General features: G+C 43.8%; 1 protein-coding gene across 1 annotated transcript in view; it reads right to left on the reverse strand.

Moving 5' to 3' along the window:
• myo15ab (myosin XVAb) overlaps nt 1-20,136 on the reverse strand; it is a 139,502-nt gene that overhangs the window by 109,294 nt on the left and 10,072 nt on the right. Inside the window, 5 exon segments of the mRNA XM_048247871.1 lie at nt 1-37; nt 4,420-4,494; nt 14,400-14,509; nt 14,807-14,870; nt 16,082-16,164. The exon segment at nt 1-37 is cut by the window's left edge and continues 54 nt beyond it. Coding sequence (XP_048103828.1) covers nt 1-37; nt 4,420-4,494; nt 14,400-14,509; nt 14,807-14,870; nt 16,082-16,164 — 369 coding nt within the window.

Consider the following 20,136-nt stretch of genomic DNA (forward strand, 5'->3'; position numbering starts at 1 on the left):
TTTGGTTGCCTCAGTCTTGCCAGAGCCACTTTCCCCACTATTAGGTGAGAGCACGCGCACACACACACACACAAAGTACACACAAAGTACACACAAAAACATATGTTTTTAGGAGAGAGTATAACTTGCATAACAAACATAAAATACTATATTCATTATCTTTGAGTTCAGTTGAAAATAAGGAACTTTTCGACATGAGTGCATTGCCATTTTATAGGCCTACAGTCTATGGTGCGCTGTCACTTGCCACACACATCAGCGCCGAAGTTTTTAACACGCAAACACTGGATGAACAATGGATTTTATGGAGCGTCGACCAAATATAACTGAATCGCGGATTTACACGGCGCAAAGTGTGATGCTGGTGTGCAGAGTTGTATTGAAAAGAATGGAATCTAATGTACAGTAAATGAATGTTGAAAGCAGAGTGCATCGCACTCATGTCGCATCGGTGTCCACAGCAATTTAAAACACCATTCAGCTGACCGGGAGTTCAGAACTGCGTTGGTGTTTATTGTGCGAATCTACTCTTTGGCGGCTCGTGCCCAAACAAGTGTGTGCAGCATGCCTTTACGTAGCCTACCAAAGGCGCATCATCATAAAGATACATTTAATCTGCATACATTTAATCCCATTTTAGCAGAAAACAAGTTAACATACATATATAATTTATTCTAATGGGAAAGACAGATAGCCTAATCACACCTTGACGTTACATCTAGTTATTAATTTACAGGCCATTGAATTATTTTACTAACACGGCAGTTATAAAGAATTATGTGTATGTAACCAGAGAAGAGAATTGGCACTGTCTGGTTACTTCCGGTTTCTGGGCTGGTTGCAGTTCCTCCTCAGATTCCACTTGAGGGCGCTCGCAGGTCGAGTGCAGAATGCATTGAGGTCTATGGAGCTTTAACCCTCAATATCCACTTTTCTCTGGATATAATTTTTTTAGTAGTAATTTGAATGTTGCATTCGCTAGGAGAGGCAAAGAAAACACACACTGTTGATTGTTATATTTTTTGAAGTCACGTAAGTCTTCTAAACCTGTAAGAAATGAAAAGGACATAAGTACTTATTCATTCAACTTTAGATCTAAAATCTATATTGAACTTGCATAAACTACAATAAAATCTACGATTCTTCCAATGACAAGCAGGTGGAAGAGATACATTTAGCCGTCTAGCTCCATAGACCCCCATTCAACCTGCACTTTCCCGATCACCCCCAGTGGAATTCTAATGGAACTGCAACCAATTTCGATACAATGGGGCTTACAGTTTTTCTCAGTCGCTTTGGTGCTTTTTTCTAAACTATTAGTTCAACCTCCACAACATTTAGTAATTTGTGCACATCATAGTAGCAATTTCTCCTTCCTCTGAACAAATTGCAAATACTTTTTGGACATGTATCAGTTGCTTTCATACAATTCTCTGCTGTTTTTAACATTATCATTTGCTTATGTCATGTCAGTCAAAATGAACTATACTTATGAATGCTGAATAGTCGTTCCCAATAAAACTAATAGTCTTCATTTCATTGCTTGAGTCATTATATACAAAATGGTTGAACTAGTTATCAAATTCTGTCACAGTGCTGTAGAATTGCAAAGAGCATACAGTAAAAATGTATGCATTCAGTGTCTTGTACTCACTTACTCACCTAACTACAGCAATGTGTAACTTTACTGTAGTTTTCAAATGGCTGTACAAGTACTGTATAGTGCTGTCTTGAGCATGTTCAGGTAGTGTCACCGAGTTCTGACCTTTTTTTGCATTGGAAAACACTGAGAGAACTGTCATAATGAAAACATGACAAAGCCATTTGACTATCTTGTTCATAAACAATGGTGTCAAGACTTCTCATTTTGATGACACTGACAGTTTCATTGACATGAATACCTGCTTTTGAGGAATGGACTATCCATTTTGAGCAAGTGGCGTGCTTTTTTGCAGGTCATCCACTAGGTTTTGCAGTTTGCACTAATTGTTTTGAGAATTGCACTAACTTCTGTGCAAATGTTAATAGTGATGTGAGAAAAGCACCAAAGCGACTGAGAAAAACTGTAATAGGAAGTGCCAAGGCTCTCCGTAGACGGGCTCTGATGTAACTTACTCATGTCGAAATGATGTAGGCTACATTACAACCCATTCAGCATGTACTAGCTACACTTACCATATCCGATGTAAAACGGTTAGCTAGCTAGCTAACTGTGGAACTTCAGTATAACAGGCATAGCCAATTATCTCACCTAGTTGTAGGAAAAAGGCTACGTTCATATTACAAGTGATAGAATGAATGTGTGACTTATGTTTAGTTGATGATATGATATACAATATATACTATACCAATGCTATACTAATGCAGCCGTGGCCTACTGGTTAGCAGTTTATAATAATATAATGTACAATATATACTAGTGCTGTCAGTTAAACGCGTTATTAACGGCGTTAACGTAAACCTATTTTAAGGGCGTCAATTTTTTTAACGCAAGATTAACGTTCTTTTTGGTGTAACAAACTTTGTAATTTTTTCACATGCTGTTGCAACAACTAGTAACGTTAGAACAACTACAACACCACACTGGATCTAGCTAGACCGTGCTGCATGTACCTGCCCCCCTTTTAGGGAAAGGGAGCTGTTTGGATAATGGAAACCTATGCTGCATAGAAGTGGGGAGCGAAAAGGGCTTATACTTACTAAATCTTGAAACAAACGTGAATAAAAGGCCCAAAATAAGGTTGGTGTAAGAGTTATCTGTGTGTTTATGGGATTAATGTGACCATTATGTTCCTATTTTTTGCTCTTTCCAGTTTAGCCTACTAACAGGAGTTGTCGATCCAAAATAAAGCATTAAAATATATGAAGTGTGTGTGTGTGTGTGTGTATGTGTGTGTGTGCATGTGTGTGTGTGTGTGTGTGTGTGTGTGTGTGTGTAGGCACAGCTGAAGTGCCCTTAAGTAAGGCACCTAACCCCTCACTGCTCCCCGAGCGCCGCTGTAGCAAGACGGCTCACTGCTCCGGGATTAGTGTGTGCTTCACCTCACTGTGTGTTCACTGAGTGCAAGGAGTCCTAATGTTTCTATACTGTTCAAACTCCTGATCATGTGAACTGTTGATTAATTACCCTACCACATGATGGTATGACCTCATGGTGGGCCCATTGTCACATATTGCTGCTACAACAACTTTTGATTATATCTCTAACCTTTGCCTTTTTCACAGGAGAAACTAACTAGGAAGCAGGAAATGTAATTAATGTGTACATTGTCATGTCTTGATTAATTCACTCTCACTACAACAATGGTCTCAAGTCTCATCAAAGTACTTCTCATGTGACCCAAAATCAGCTGACCTCCAATCATGTGATCCATATCAATATAACCAACTACAAACTAGGTAGCCTATTTAAGTGAAGTTTACAGAGCATTCTAGGAGCCATTCTGTAGTCAGAATCTCCCGCACCACTAAGGTGTGTAGTCTTCATCCTCTGAGCTGGTATGTTCATTCTCTGATTGCTTCATATGGTTTCCTTAATGTTCCTTTAACCTTTTTTCGTAACTTTCACATTATTCATTTAGATGTACCTTCTATAATGTATTGGATGAATAGCTTGTACCTGACAAATAAATTGTGATGTTCTGACCCGCATAGCCTTACTATTGTACTTGTAGTCCAGAGTAGCAGTTTAGGTAACGTTACTAGCATAATGGACGGTTGAGATTAGTTATTGCCGCCGTAGAAACTAAATCACCTGGGAGCTGGCATGTTATTATGAAATGACCAAGCATTACACAGCGGTGTGCAGTTTGTCAGCGATGGTCCTAGATTGGTCGCGAAAACCTAGCACAGCCTGACCCCCTGTAGCATAGGAATTTGCTTGACTGTCTAACACGCTGATGAGTATAGCAGTCCGGATCAGCATGTAACCTCTGACCACTTCCAGACCAATACGTGTTATGTTTAGGAACCGCCCGAATTAATCGTCAGATGGAGAAGACCTATAGTATATATTCCTAAGCTTGAGCGGGTGTCACAAGAAAACGAGTTAGGCATTCTCATTAACAATATGTATTGTGGGCGTATCAACCTACTAAGGATAACAATGTTACAATGAACTGAAACTTTTCTAATATTGAGCAGAGTCAGATTTATTAGGTTTAACAGGGGTTTATAATCAATTGACATATTTCCAACAGCGCGCGGACAGCTTCACGATTTCCTTCGACCACTCCCAGTTCCCTCATTGGTCCTGACGAGTGACGTCATTTACAAGTGTGTTTCACTAATTCATGGATTGGGATAAATGCAGAGACCAAATTTCCCTCACGGGATCAAAAGAGTATATATACTTATACTTATACTTATGTGTGTGTGTGTGTGTTTGCATGTGTGTATGTGTGTGTGTATGTGTGTTACCTGATGATTATACATTGGTTCTGCTTGGCATCCATCATCGTTGTATAACAGATGTTAGCAATAGCAAAGATATGCCTGTAAATGACACATGCGCACAAAATGACAGGGGTTCAATCTGAATGAGGTTGAATCATCAAGCACTCACACACACACACACACACACACACTGTGTCTTGTGTTACCACAGGTGTAAGCTAATCTATGCTATGTTGTACAAACACAATATCCTACTGGAGAGTGACCAACACAGCAGCATCTGATAACCCCCCCCTCTCTCTCTCCCTACCTATCTCTCTCTTTGTCTCTCTCCCTCACTATCTCTCTCTCTCTCCATCTCTCTATCTCTCTCTCTCTGGGCCAGATGTACTAACGCTTTTGCGCCCATTTCAGGCGTATTTGTTTCGCAATGTGCCTGTAAAATCATTGCGAGGTACAGTATGTACAAACAGGCCGCAATGATGTAAAAGCACAAACTGCCTGTCGCGGGAGCTGAAAGTGGCAGATTGCGATTGTCATGTCATGCATATGCATTCATGGGAGGATCAGGGGAAAGTGGGAGTTTAGCGTAAAAAGATGGGAGGGGAAGAGTAAAGAGCGCCTAGTTATGTATTCCGCGGTATGTACAAAGACTGCTCCTGAAAGCGCACGTCTATTCTGCGCCTAAATACTTCCGCCTTGTAAAAGCAGGTGTTAATCCAAATTGCAGTTCAATGCGTCAATAAGAGAACCTTTCAAAGACAACAGAATCGCTATTTAGAACACCAGTTTTTGTGGTGAAAGTATGTGTACTACCAAAAGTATGCCTTTTGCATGTCTTACTTTCACTTTCACGTCATTCACTTAAACTTTCCTACTTGCTAGATTTGACCAATCTTCCATAGCCTACGTGCACAAGTAGTTTGAGTAGAACTACTGATCTTCATTATCTCCCTGCTTGTTGACATCTTATCATGTATGGTATTATTTCATGATCGCTAAACGTTTGATTCTTTTTAATGTTGTCATCAGTTAACTTCATTCAACTGCGCTTGTAGGCGCTGCCATTCAGTTGTGGACGTTCGTAAATTGCGTTTATGGGCGGAGAAGGGCAGAGAAAGGCGCAGTTTACACTAAGGATTGAACGATTGATAAATACGACAGAAATTTGGGTCTGACAGCGCTCGCAATCTGCGGTGTGTCCATGGCGCTGATAACGCTACGTTCGCAAATGTACGTACATCTGGCCCTCAGTCTCTCTCCCTCCCAGATAGCAAAATTTGACTGGCCCACCTCTGGCCCACTACCTTGCCTCAGGGTTTTGTGAGTTTTGGCCCAGTTCTGGCTGGGCCTCCAGCCCAACAATGGCCCAGTTACTGATAACTGACACAAAGAATTTCCTCTGGCCCAGATTTGGCCCACACACTGCAAAATGACTCTCATTGTTTCTGTTGGCCCAGGTCTGGCCCACACACTGTAAAATGACTCTTATTGGAACTGTTGGCCCAGGTGTGGCCCACACACTGTGAAATGACTCTTATTGTTTCTGTTGGCCCAGGTGTGGCCCACACACTATATAACTGAGTGTTGGCTGAGTGTCGGCTTGGCCTCTGGGCCTGTACTGGCCCACACACTATAAAACTGATCTGACTGAGTGTTGGCTGAGTGTCGGCTGGGCCTCTGGGCCTGTACTGGCCCACGCACTATAAAACTGATCTGACTGAGTGTTGGCTGAATGTCGGCTGGGTCCCCGGACCACATGCAGCCCATTAACTAGGTAAAGTACTTGAAAATAAACACAAATCCAGAACTAGTAATTAAAAGCACAAGCTACTTTTATTAACAAGTTTAACAAACACAACTTTGCAAATAAAACAAACATTTAAAATTATACAAGCTTTTACATATATACACTTTAGAAATTAAACAAGTTAAAATATACTTAGTTACTTTTATCTACAACAATCGACATCTTTCATATAAAAAAAAACAAACAATTAAACATTTTAAAACTGTATAATGATTCAAAGAAATAAATTATTCTAAATTAACATTAAACATTTACAGAAATATTCTATCTCTCTCCCTCACTCACTCACTCTAAAAGAGTAATTCCATTGTCAGTAGTTGTGGGTTGTGAGTTAAGTGTTGTGCTAGTGCTTTAAATTCTGTATTTTTGTACCATGTACCATGACCTACCCAGCTACATACATGCACACATACTCACTCTCAAAGTATTTTTCAACAGCAGCAACCTTTGCCACCTGCCTTCTCTTTCTGTTGCCGCTTCATTGTTGCCTCCACCAGTTTCAGCAGCACTACCAGCCGGGGGTGTCTCCAAACTGCATTTAGGTATAAAAGAATATTATAAGATCATTATGAGGTCTAAAGCAAGATTTCAACATGTCATCTGTCAGAGAAGTTCTGTTTGTCCACTCAAATATACTCACAGATAGCCACCTCAGCTCTCTTTGGGGGTTGATCAAAGAGTTCTTTCCATCCATCCTTCAATTTGAGATGCATGGACAGCATGTCATTTCAAAAGAAAGGAAAACAATCATTAAACTATTTATCCTTTACTGTCTGACAAAATATTACTAAAGCCCAGTCTTGCCACTCTGCAGCTGTCTTGGTAACACCTCCCTGGTAGTTATTTTGGGCAAACAAGACATTGTGTGATTGTTAAATGCTAATATATTACCAATGACAATCACCAAAAGCAAGACATATTTGTCAACACATACAGACCTGAAGCACAAAGGCTTGTGGACTCTCTCACACACACACACACACTCTCTTAAGGCATACAGTCTCGGTCCTGCCTGCCTAGTGCCTGAAGTTGGATAGATAACGATGAAATGCCCATTACCAATCGCTATATTCTAAGTCATGCAATACTGGTTAACTGTTAAAGGTGCCATGTGTAATGTCTGCCAAAAAATCAATTCATACTCCACATTCCATAAAAGATGGGGGCAGTATACCTCCAGAAAGTGTACCCTAGAGTAACAAACCGAAACACATGTATTGCAGTTTGGCTGGCTGTTATGTTGCCCGCATACCACCTCCCATGGCCTAAACTGGTATTATGACACCTGTCGGGCTGTGGCTAGTAATTTAGCATGCTAATTCAGGTTGATATCTCTTCAGCACTATACCTTGTCATTTTTTTAATGGCATCATCACCCTTATTTCTGCTCATTCTTATGATGCGTGTAGCTCATTTTTTGGATATTTTTACCTCAATTCTTACACATGGCACCTTTAAGCTATTTCTAAAATGATTAGATCCCACTTTTCTTTGAAAACCACATGCAAGTATAGCTAATCTAACAGCACTGAACGCGTTTTTGACTAACCACCAACACTGGCGTTAGCGGTAATTAGGCCAACAAAGTAGGGTAAGAAATCATAACGTTATGTTACCGCTTAGCCGTCATCGTCAAGGGGTTAGATTGAAACACCCATTCTTGTTATGCTACTTGTTAAACTTTATCTGCAATAATAAGCCTACGTACATTCATAATGATTTACATGCAATAACGGGTAAAGGTAAAGTTACTTACCACAGGCAGTGTCCAAAACGAGACAGTTTCGCGCCGTCCTGTTTTCAAACTGAACAGTTGCTCTGCTCGTGGCTCTTCCACATGTAATGGGCGACAGTCACTTTACAGAATTGGGCCATGTACGTTTAGCGTCCGGCTGTCGCTAAATGTTTCATTTTTGCCGCCAACAGCCGCGATACTGATCATTGTTCGTTCCTGAAGTATCGGGCCACACACACTGTATGAAATCCGTCTGCCGAGATTGATTCGAAAACTGGCAGCCCATCAAACCCCAATCGGGCCAAATAAGACACTCAGTAATCAGCCCAACTACTGCGTGTCAGTGTCGGCCCATTCAAGGGGACAGTGCCTCAGCCGACCTGAAACTCCGCCGACAGTGGCAGCACTCAGCCAGAATCGGGCCGACTATGCTTGCTATCTCTTTCTCTCTTGCAGAATGCCCTAGGCTGAGGGGGTTGTTTGAGTTACAGTGAAGGAGTGGTGTGGGAGATTGGGGGAGTTTGTTTAATTTTGGTCCCAAATACTCTGTGGCTAGGAAGGCTCACATGGTTCTCTAGAGTTTTGTATTTGGACAGGCTTAACCACTTACCCGCACACACACACACACACACATCCTCGCTAAGATGGCTGGAGGAACAGGGTGGAGGGGACAGGCTTAACCACTTACCCGCACACGCGCGCGCGCACACACACACACACACACACACACACTCAGACACACACACACACACACACACACACTCTGACACTCTGACACACACACACACACACACTCTCCGGTTCCGGCGCCGTCAAGTGTGGCAGCCTACTCAGCAGTGTCTTAGTGTTTGTTTTTACGTCTTTTGTTTACTGTTTACTTTTTACTTCGCAACTTTTTGGATTCATCTGTGTGACTGATGGCATCTGACTGATGCATCTGTGTGACTGGATTACACACTTTGAGGAGTGTTTTTATTCTATCCTATGGATACGGACATATTACAACGCTCCAGCGACAGCAGACTTGTGTACTCAAGGAACCAGCTGGTCGCACTACGACGGAATGCTGGCTGTGTTCACGACAACATTCCAGAGGAACTGTGGTGCTTTCGGGGTTGCAGAGCGGGAGTAAAAGTGAAGACGAGGCGTCGGGAGAAGAAGTGGAGATACAAGCCCTCAGTTCCATCGATTGTGATAGGAAACGTGAACTCACTGGCTAATAAGACTGACGAACTGGATGCCCTGGTAAGAAACCAGAAGTTGTACAGGGAATGTAGTTTGTTATGCTTTACGGAGACGTGGCTAACAAGCCATATCCCCACTTTTAACGTTGAGCTGCCTGGCTTCAGTGTAGCTCGTTTGGACAGAGACTGTAAACTTTCTGGCAAAAAGAAGGGAGGCGGACTGGCGCTGTACATTAACAACAGTTGGTGCAATCCCGGACATGTAACAGTAAAGGAGACTGTATGCTGTAAGGATGTGGAGTTATTAGCGGTTAGTCTCCGTCCGTATTACATGCCGAGGGAGTTCTCGCACGCAATTGCTGTCTGTGTTTACGTTCCACCTCGAGCTCTCCCGGATACAGCATGTGACGTCATCCACTCCACAATCGCAAGGCAAAACAGGACAATAGACCTCTTGTATGCAAACGTGAGGGATGCATACAGTGCAAACCCCCTCCCCCCACTGGGAAAGTCAGATCACAACCTCATTCATCTCCAGCCAATGTACAAGCCCAAAGTACAGAGGCTACCAGTTGCCACACGCACCTTCAGGAAGTGGACACCCGAAGTGGATGAGGCTCTGAGAGACTGCTTCGAGTGTACTGACTGGAGTGTGTTACAGAATGGAGAGGACTTAGAGGAGGTCACACAGTGCACAACTGACTACCTGAACTTCTGCATGGACATTGTTGTTCCCACCAGAACTGTACGCTGCTTTCCCAACAACAAGCCTTGGATAACCAGCAATGTCAAGACCCTTCTTAACAGGAAAAAGATGGCGTTCAGAGAGGGGGACATGGCAGAGCTGAGGCACGTAAAGGGGGAACTCAAATTCAAGCTGAAGGAGGCTAAGGAGGACTACAGAAGGAAGATGGAACAGAAACTGCAGGAAAACAACTTGAAGGAGACATGGGACTGCATGAATGTTATCACTGGCCTGAAGAAGAACAGCTCTGTGGAGGGGGACCTGGACAGGGCGAACCAGTTGAACCACTTCTACAACAGGTTTGACTGCCCTGCTCCAGCTCCAATGGCGGTGGTCTGTCCACCATCCCCCAGCCCCCCCCCTCAATACCAGCGCAACACTCACCTCCATCATCACAGGCTATCGCCCCCCACCATCACTGGATTTTGCACCCCTCCCCCACATGGCGATCACGAACAATGAGGTGACAACGACCTCAGTCAACAGCCATCAGACACACAGATCCCAGATGCACCCCTCCCCCTCCCCTCCCCTTACACCCACTCAACTCCCACTCAACTCTCTACATGCCCACTCAACGCATCTGACTCAGATACCGCACTCCTACAACCTCTAGGGACTGCTGGAACATCTTTTTCAGCATTCACGCCTCTCTCGAGTGAAGTGTCCAGACTCCTGACATGCAGCCGTCCCTACCACATGCTTTCGCTGGACCCTATACCTCTGAGCCTACTTCAGTCCATCAGCCCGACCATGCCCCAGCTATCACACATGTGATCAATGCCTCGCTAACCTCCGGCACATTTCCAACAGCGTTCAAAATGGCCGGGTAACACCGTTACCAAGAAAGCTTCTCTCAACCCTGCTCAAGTCGAGAACTACCGCCCTGTCTCACTACTGCCTTTCCTATCCAAAGGCATTGAGCGAGCAGTCTCCAAACAGGTCTCTGACTTCCTTTCACAGAACAACCTTCTGGATCCAAATCAGTCTGGGTTCAAAAGCGGCCACTCTACAAGCTTGGCTCTGCTGTCTGTAACAGAAGCCTTAAAGAAGCCAGGGCGACGGCTTCGGTCATCAGTACTCATTCTGCTTGACTTATCGGCTGCCTTTGACGCGGTTAATCACCGTATCCTTCTCTCTATACTACGCTGACATGGGAATCTCGGTTCTGCTCTCTCCTGGTTTGAATCCTACCTCACAGGACGCTCGTTTAACGTATCATGGCTTGGTCAGCTATCTGCACCTCACCATCTTACCACAGGGTCCCCCAGGCTCAGTGCTGGGCCCCTCCTCTTTGCTATCTACACCACCTCCTTGGGACAGATTATCCGTTCAAGACGGGCTTCTCATACCACTGCTATGCAGGCGACACACAGCTCTATCTGTCCTTTCCACCTGACGACCCCCTGGTTTCAGCACGGATCTCGGATTGCCTTTCAGACATAGCTACATGGATGAAGGCACACCACCTCCAGCTGAACCTCTCAAAGACTGAACTGCTGGTCATCCCAGCTAAACCTACCATACACCACGACATCAACATCAAATTTGACTCCCTGTCTGTTTTACCGACCAGGACTGCAAGAAATCTAGGAGTTGTTCTTGACAACCAACTAAACTTCTCAGATCATGTTGCCTCAGTCGCCCGGTCATGCCGTTTCGCACTCTACAACATAACGGAAAATCAGGACTTACTTGACTCAAGATGCTACCCAACTTCTGGTTCAGGCAATAGTCATCTCACGACTTCGACTACTGCAATGCTCTCCTGACAGGTCTCCCAGCCTGCGCGGTGAAACCACTTCAGATGATCCAGAACGCGGTGGCCTGGTCTACAACCAACCCAAAAGGGCACATGTTACCCGCTGCTCATCCAGCTACACTGGCTACCTATGGCGGCCGCATCAAATTCAAGTCTCTAGCAGCTTGCCTACAAAGTAGTCTCGGTTCTGCTCCCACCTACTTGAATGCCCTCTTACAGACTTACACTACCTCCAGACCGCTGCGCTCCTCTGGCGAGAGGCGGCGCCTGGCTCTACCACCCGATGCGCTCAAGCCAATCCAAACTTTTCTCATCTGTTGTTCCTCGTTGGTGGAACACACTGCCAGTTCCTACAAGGGCAGGGACATCCTTTTCCACTTTCAAAAACTCCTGAAGACCCAGCTCTTTAGAGAACATCTACTCTCATAGCAACACTTACAACAAGTCTTACTGATCCTAGCACTCACCAGCCGTTTTAAACTGACAAGTAACTGTTAAAAACAGCACTCACCGACGCACTTATTCTTACTGTACTCTAATGTTCTTTTAAACTGTCCTAAAATTGTGAGAATTGTTCTAAAACTTACTGTTTACCATGTTGTTAGTCGCTTTGGTTAAAAAGCGTCAGCCAAATGTAATGTAATGTAATGTAATGTACACCCCTCACCATTACAACAGATCAAGTGACAGTCCAACTAAAGAAATTGCGCAGCAATAAAGCAGCGGGGCCTGACAGACTGTGTCCAAGGCTACTCAAGGCCTGTTCTGCTGAACTGGGGGAGCCACCGAAGCACATCTTCAACTTGAGCCTACGCCTTGGACAAGTTCCAACACTGTGAAAGACATCATGTCTTACCCCTGTCCCTAAGAAGCCACACCCTAGTGAGCTTAACGACTACAGACCTGTCGCTCTTACATCACATGTCATGAAAACAATGGAGCGGCTGGTCTTAGGTATGCTCAGACCCCAGGTACGCCATGCACTAGACCCGTTACAGTTTGCATACCAGGAGAAAGTGGGCGTGGACGATGCCATCACTTATCTTCTACACAGGACACATTCCCACCTAGACAAGGGGAAAAGTGCTGTGAGAATCATGTTCTTTGATTTCTCAAGTGCTTTTAACACCATCCAGCCCCTCAGATTGGGAGACAAGCTCTTGCAGATGGGTGTGGACGCTCACCTGGTAACCTGGATTACAGATTACCTGACCGAGCGACCACAGTTCGTCAGACTGAAGAACGGTCTCTCTGACACTGTGATCTGCAGCACCGGAGCGCCACAGGGAACTGTGCTCTCTCCAGTCCTGTTCATCCTGTACACATCTGACTTCTGCTACAACACCAAGTCATGCCACATGCAGAAGTTTTCTGATGATACTGCAATTGTGGGGTGTATCAGGGACAAGCAAGAGGAGGAGTACAGGAGCCTGGTGGAGGACTTTGTGCAATGGTGCAAACTCAATCATCTTCAATTTAACACTTCAGAGACCAAGGAGCTGGTGGTGGATTTCCGTAGGTCTAAGCCCACTCCAGTCCACATTGAAGGGGTCAATGTGGAGGTGGTTAGCACCTACAAGTATCTGGGTCTCCACCTGGACAATAAACTGGACTGGTCAGCCAACACTGATGCACTCTACAAGAAAGGGCAGAGCAGGCTGTACTTCCTGAGGAGGCTGCGGTCCTTCAATGTGTGCAGTAAGCTCCTCAGGATGTTCTACCAGTCTGTTGTTGCCAGCGTCCTCTTCTATGCAGTAGTATGCTGGGGAGGAAGCACAAGGAAGAAGGATGCAGGGCGAATTGACAAGCTGGTAAGGAAATCTGGCTCTGTAGTGGGAGCTGAACTGGAGTGCATCACTTCACTATCTGACAAAAGGACCCTGAACAAACTGATCAACATCTTGGACAATGAGTGTCACCCACTCCACAGCACTATTGTTAAGCAGAAGACCCTGATCAGCTGGAGACTTCGCTCACTGCCTTGCACAACTGACAGACTGAGAAAGTCATTTGTCCCCAGGGCCATTGAACTGTTTAATGCATCACTTAAGGGAAGAGGAGAGATAGACTTATCTGCATAGTCTGTCTGCCTCTTCACCCCCTCCATGTTTGGATACTGTCTGTTCACTAGCCACTTTTACCACTGTCTTTATGTCTCACTGTTTGCGTGCTATATTAGCACATTAGCACATATGCATAACCCCCCCTCCATGCCACAGCCGAACTGTGGCCACACTTATACATTTTCTTAAATAGTTAAATATATAGAAATATAGACTTTACTTTACTTTATTTCTGCATTGTTGCACTGTTGGACTTACTCATTTGCACTATCACCATGACTACTATCACCATTGCATTACCACCATGACACTCATTCACACAGAGCACCTTACCATACCTTACTATGCACAGAGAATCACAGGCTCAGTCCCTGCCTCAGTCATTGCAAGCGCCTCTGATTGATTAATCACCACTATGTGGATACTGTTTTTAGAATTGATTTAGATTAAGTGTTAGTTAGTATAATTTGTATTTTTGTCATTTGTATTCAATCACACACACACTCAGACACACACAGACACACACACTCACAGACCACAAACAGACACACACACAGACACACACACTCAGACACAGACACACCGACACATACACTCACACACCACAAACAGACACACACATGCACACACACACACACACAGAGACACTCACACACCACAAACAGACACACACACACACAAGCAGACACACACACACACACTCACGGTGGATTGTCTCCGAGTCCGTGTCCCTCATACTGAAGTACCATATCAGTGCCGTAAATGTTGAAGAGTTTGTAAGGGTTCACTGACACTAGGATACTGCCGATATACGTCTGAGAGAGGGAGAGAGAGAGAGAGGGAAATAGAGAGGGATAGAGAGAGAGAGAGGAAAAGAGAGGGATAGAGAGAGAGAAAAGAGAGGGAGAGAGACATATGAATCAGGTGCATGTGAGTGTGTGTGTGTGTGTAGTAGGTGTGTGTGTGAGTGCAAGCATGAGTGTGTACAGTAAGTGTGTCAGAGAGAATGTGTCGGTATGTGAGTGTGTGTGTGAGAGTGTGTAGATGTGTGTCAGAATGCATAGGTGTCTGTGTGTGTATGTAGGTGTGTGAGTGTGTGTGATCGATCTTACATAAATGAGCTCCCTCTCATATCGATTCCGCAGGTTCATCAGAACTGACGCTTCACTCAGCTCCCTGAGACATGTAAACACACACACACACACACACACACATATATATACACACACACACATATATATATATATATATATATACACATACACACACACACACACACATAATACACACACACGCACAAATGTAAAAACACACTTGTAAACAATGTTGTGTTGTGAGAGGTTAGTTTGTAAACAATGCTGTGATGCGAGAAGATAGTTTATAAACAATGTTGTGTTGTGAGATGTTAGTGTGTGTGTGTGTGTGTTTTGGGGCTTGTGTAATGTGTGTAAACAATGTTGTGTTGTGAGATGTTAGTTTGTGTTGTGATATGTTTAAGCAATTTAGCACGAGTGAGAGTAGGATTGGTCATGGATATTCCCACAGGTGTTGTCCGTCCGTAGGCCAAGTGGGGCAGGCAACAACAGCAGTGGGAATATCCATGACCAATCTCACGATCCCACAGTAGGGTTCATACCACTACCACCTCTATGCCTCTATGTTTCATGGCTCCAGATTAGCAAGCATAAGCCCGGTTATACAGTGTATAGAGATGCAGAGTAAATGTTTGATGACTCCAGATTAGCAAGCATAAACCTGTTTATACAGTGTATATGCAGAATAAATGTTTGATGGCTCCAGATTAGCAAGCATAAACCCATTTATACAGTGTATAGAGATGCAGAGTAAATGTTTGATGACTCAGGATTAGCAAGCATAAACCTGTTTATCCAGTGTATAGAGATGCAGAGTAAATGTTTATAAAAGGCAAAATTTGAGCATTAAATATTCAAATATAAATCGATTATTAAAAATAATAATAAATGCAATGTGTGTGTGTGAGCATGCATGTGAGTGTGTGTGTGTGTGTGTGTGTGTGTGAGCATGCGTGTGAGAATGTGTGTGTGTGTGTGTGTGTGAGCATGAATGTGAGAATGTGTGTGTGTGTGTGTGTGTGTGTGAGCATGCATGTGAGAATGTGTGTGTGTGTGTGTGTGTGTGTGTGTGTGTGTGTGTGTGTGTGTGTGTGTGTGCATGCATGTGAGAATGTGTGTGTGTGTGTGTGTGTGTGTGTGTGTGTGAGCATGCATGTGAGAATGTGTGTGTGTGAGCATGCGTGTGAGAATGTGTGTCTGTGTGTGTGTGTGTGTGTGTGAGCATGCATGTGGGAATGTGTGTGTGTGTGTGTGAGCATGCATGTGAGAATGTGTGTGTGTGTGTTCTCTTACGCCAGTTGTGTCATGTCCTCGATACCATCCACTTCTCTCCTCTCTCGATATCTCATAGTGGGCAGACTCCTAATAAAATAGATCTGAAAAACAACACCAATCATCCAATCAAATCCCTCAACATAAACCAACCCACCAATCAAATCTCGTGGTGGACAGACTTGTTGGGTGTTGAAAAACAACATCCAACAAATCCTTCAACATGAACCAACTCACCAATAAAATCCCTCAACATAAACTAACACACCAATCAAATCTCTCAACACAAACTTTAATTAAATTCTATTTCAATTTAATTTCACTTATAGAGCGCCAAAACATTGCCATTGTCTCATGTTGCTTTACAGAGTGTTAAACAGAGAATAACTATAAGTAACAGGGACCAGGAAAAACTCCCTAGAATTGGAGATACATGTGGGAAGAAACCTCGAGCAGATCCACGACTCAAGGGTCAGTACAGAACAGTAAGGTCTGTTTACATGATAAATGAATAAGTTAGTTAGGTGTAGAGAAAGAACATAGAACATGGTGTTTAAAGCCACCGGAGGTGTATGTTACAAAGAGGTCGGATGGTTACATATCCAGTATGATAATGCATGAATCTTATTTACACACACAAACCAACCCAGCAATCAAATTTCGCAATATAAACCAAGCCACCAATCAAATCTCTAAGCCACCAATCACAACAGTGAAGATTAGCAAATGCAGCCATTTAATCTCTTACCAATCCAGTCTCTTAGTTACCAATTAAATCTCTTAGTTACCAATTGAGTGTCTTAGTTACCAACTCCTTGGATACCAAGCCTACCCCTCGTGCTGTTACAGCTTGTACATTTATGTTCTGTGTGTATTCAGACATGTTTGGGTTGGCTTCCGGTTGTTACAGCTAGCTTGCTATAACTCTTCAGCTAGCTTGCTATAATAAGCCCCACTCATCCAATTGTTACAGCTAGTTTGCTATAATGAGCACCAATCTTCCGGTTGTTACAGCTAGCTCGCTATAATAAGCACCACTCATCCGGTTGTTAGAGCTAACTCGCTACAATAGAGTTTTTCTCGATCGTTTTGATACCTGTGTCAACTCTGACATCACGTTCTCAAAACAGTTAACACCCGTGTCTGAACAAAAGCACTCTGGACAAAATGACACATTTTGCTTGCAAAAGGCTGTTACTCTCTCAAAACAATTAAAACATGCAGCAAAAGCAAATCTTGCCTTCAAACACTACAACTTGTTGCCAATTCAAAAACACTCTTTAATCAATCATTTTCTGGTATCAGAAAAAAACTGAAAAGAAAAAATGTACTGAATAAAAAAATAATTTATTCATTCCTCCCAAGATGTAACTGTCATTGACATGTAAGACATACAGCAAACACCTAGCAAGATACTGTACATTTCATTGAACTACAACTTTCATCGAAATAGACCTACAGTAAGTCAAGTCAAGTCAAGTCGGCTTTTATTGTCAATTTCTTTACATGCACTGGTCATACAAAGAATTGAAATTTCGTTTCTTACTTTCCCATGCAGACATAGACATACTTTAAATACAGACATAGACATAGACAATAAACATTAAATTAAAGTGCAAGACTGAAATATAGAACATGTATGTATCAAAATAGAAATATAGGACATATATATATATAAAAAAAAAAAAATAGAGGTAGTTGTGTTGTATATTTATATAGTCTTAACAGTTACATGAAGTTTAAACTTGTGCTTGTGTGACCTGTATATTTACATTGATATGCAGTATGCAGTAATTTCAAGTATATCAGGCTTGATGTGAAGCAGCAACCGTTAGGCTCTTGCAGTCACAGTGTAGTTCCACAGGGCGGTGTTGGGGGAGTTAGGGTAGACAGGATCCTAGTTTCCTAGGTTCCTGGCTGGCTGGTGGGTGGGGGCTGTCAGTGATGGGAGAGTGGGTAGAGTGTTCAGCATCCTGATTGCTTGGTGGATGAAGCTACTTGCCAGTCTGGTGGTGTGGGGGCCGGAGGCTCCTGTACCGCTTTCAGAGGGCAGGAGGCTGAACAGTTCTTGTGCAGGGTGGGTTGTATCCTTGACAATCATTAGTGCTTTCTTGGTGGCGGGTGGTGTAAATGTCCTGCAGGGGAGGGGAGTGGTGCTCAATGATCCTCTTAGCTGTGTTAACAGTGCGCTGGAGGGTCTTCCTGTTCTGATCTGTGCAGCTTCCGCCCCACACTGTGATGCTGCTGGAGACGATGCTCTCGATGGTCCCTCTGTAGAATGTAGTCATGACGGGAGGCATGGCACTTGCCTTCTTCAATTTGCGCAAGAAGTAGAGGCTGCTGGGCTTTCTTAGCCAGTGATGCTGTGTTGGTGGTCCAGGAGAGGTCGCCGCTGATGTGCACCCCCAGAAATTTTGTGCTGCTCCTCTCCACAGCATCTCCGTCGATGGACAGTGGTGGCAGTTGTTTGTGGCCTCTCTGAAAGTTGACAACAATCTCCTTGGTCTTGCTGACATTTAGCAGGAGGTTGTTGTCTTTGCACCATTTAGCCAGCAGGTCTACTTCTTCTCTGTAGTGATGAGGCCCACCAGTGTTGTGTCGTCCGCAAACTTCACCAGATGGTTGGAGCTGTGAGTGGTTGTACAGTCATGTGTTAGCAGTGTGAAGAGCAGGGGGCTGAGCACACACCCTTGAGGGGCCCCCGTGCTCAGGGTCAGAGTGCTTGAGGTGTTGTCCCTGACACGTACTGCTTGTGGTCTCTGCAACAGGAAGTCCAGCAGCCAGTTGCAGAGGGAGGTACTGAATCCTAGCTTGTCCAGTTTGCTGATGAGTTGTGGTATTATGGTATTGAATGCTGAACTGAAGTCTATGAACAGCATTCTCACATATGAGTCTTTATTGTCTAGGTGGGTGATGGCTGGATGGAGTGCAGAGCAGATTGCATCCTCCGTGGATCGTTTGGTAAACACCTTTTGTACGGTTTTCTCCAAATAGCAACACAAAACAGACATCTCTTATGTAAAATGAATGATTGCTGATTGAAGAATTGTGCAAAGGAGTTTCACACAGGTGTATCAGAGATTCAGACTTATGCAAGGAATCTATACCACCTGTGAAAAGATGTTTTCCTTTTGTTTAGCATGGGGAAAACCAATAGAGTTTGGGGCTTTTGAATGACACCTGTGCTAACTGTTTTTGCAAAGGGTGTGAGAAAATGTGTGAACCCAATAAAAATGTGTGAACACATTCGCAAGAGATGACTTCTGCTGTGCAAAGAAAGTAGTCATGAAGACCAAGTGGGTTCCAGTTTACTTAAGCAGGTAAAAGCAATCGAGAAAAACTGTAAGCACCACTCATCCGGTTGTTAGAGCTAACTCGCTACAATAAGCACCAATCTTTCGGTTGTTAGAGCTAGCTTGCTATAATAAGCACCAATCTTCAGCTAGCTTGCTATAATAAGCACCACTCCACCAGCCAGCTTGCTATAATAAGCACCACTCCACCAGCTAGCTTGCTATAATAAGCACCACTCCACCAGCTTGCTATAATAAGCACCACTACCAGCTTGCTATAATAAAGCATCACCACCATAGCTATAATAAGCACCACTCCACCAGCTAGCTTGCTATAATAAGCACCAATCTTCAGCCAGCTTGCTATAATAAGCACCACTCCACCAGCTAGCTTGCTATAATAAGCACCACTCTTCAGCTAGCTTGCTATAATAAGCACCACTCCACCAGCTAGCTTGCTATAATAAGCACCACTCTTCAGCTAGCTTGCTATAATAAGCACCACTCCACCAGCTAGCTTGCTATAATAAGCACCACTCCACCAGCCAGCTTGCTATAATAAGCACCGATCTTCAGCCAGCTTGCTATAATAAGCACCCTCCACCAGCTAGCTTGCTATAATAAGCACCACTCCACCAGCTAGCTTGCTATAATAAGCACCAATCTTCAGCCAGCTTGCTATAATAAGCACCACTCCACCAGCCAGCTTGCTATAATAAGCACCACTCCACCAGCCAGCTAGCTATAATAAGCACCACTCCACCAGCTAGCTTGCTATAATAA

Source organism: Alosa alosa, chromosome 7 (genome assembly GCF_017589495.1).
Source record: "Alosa alosa isolate M-15738 ecotype Scorff River chromosome 7, AALO_Geno_1.1, whole genome shotgun sequence".
NCBI classification, from domain to species: domain Eukaryota; kingdom Metazoa; phylum Chordata; class Actinopteri; order Clupeiformes; family Clupeidae; genus Alosa; species Alosa alosa.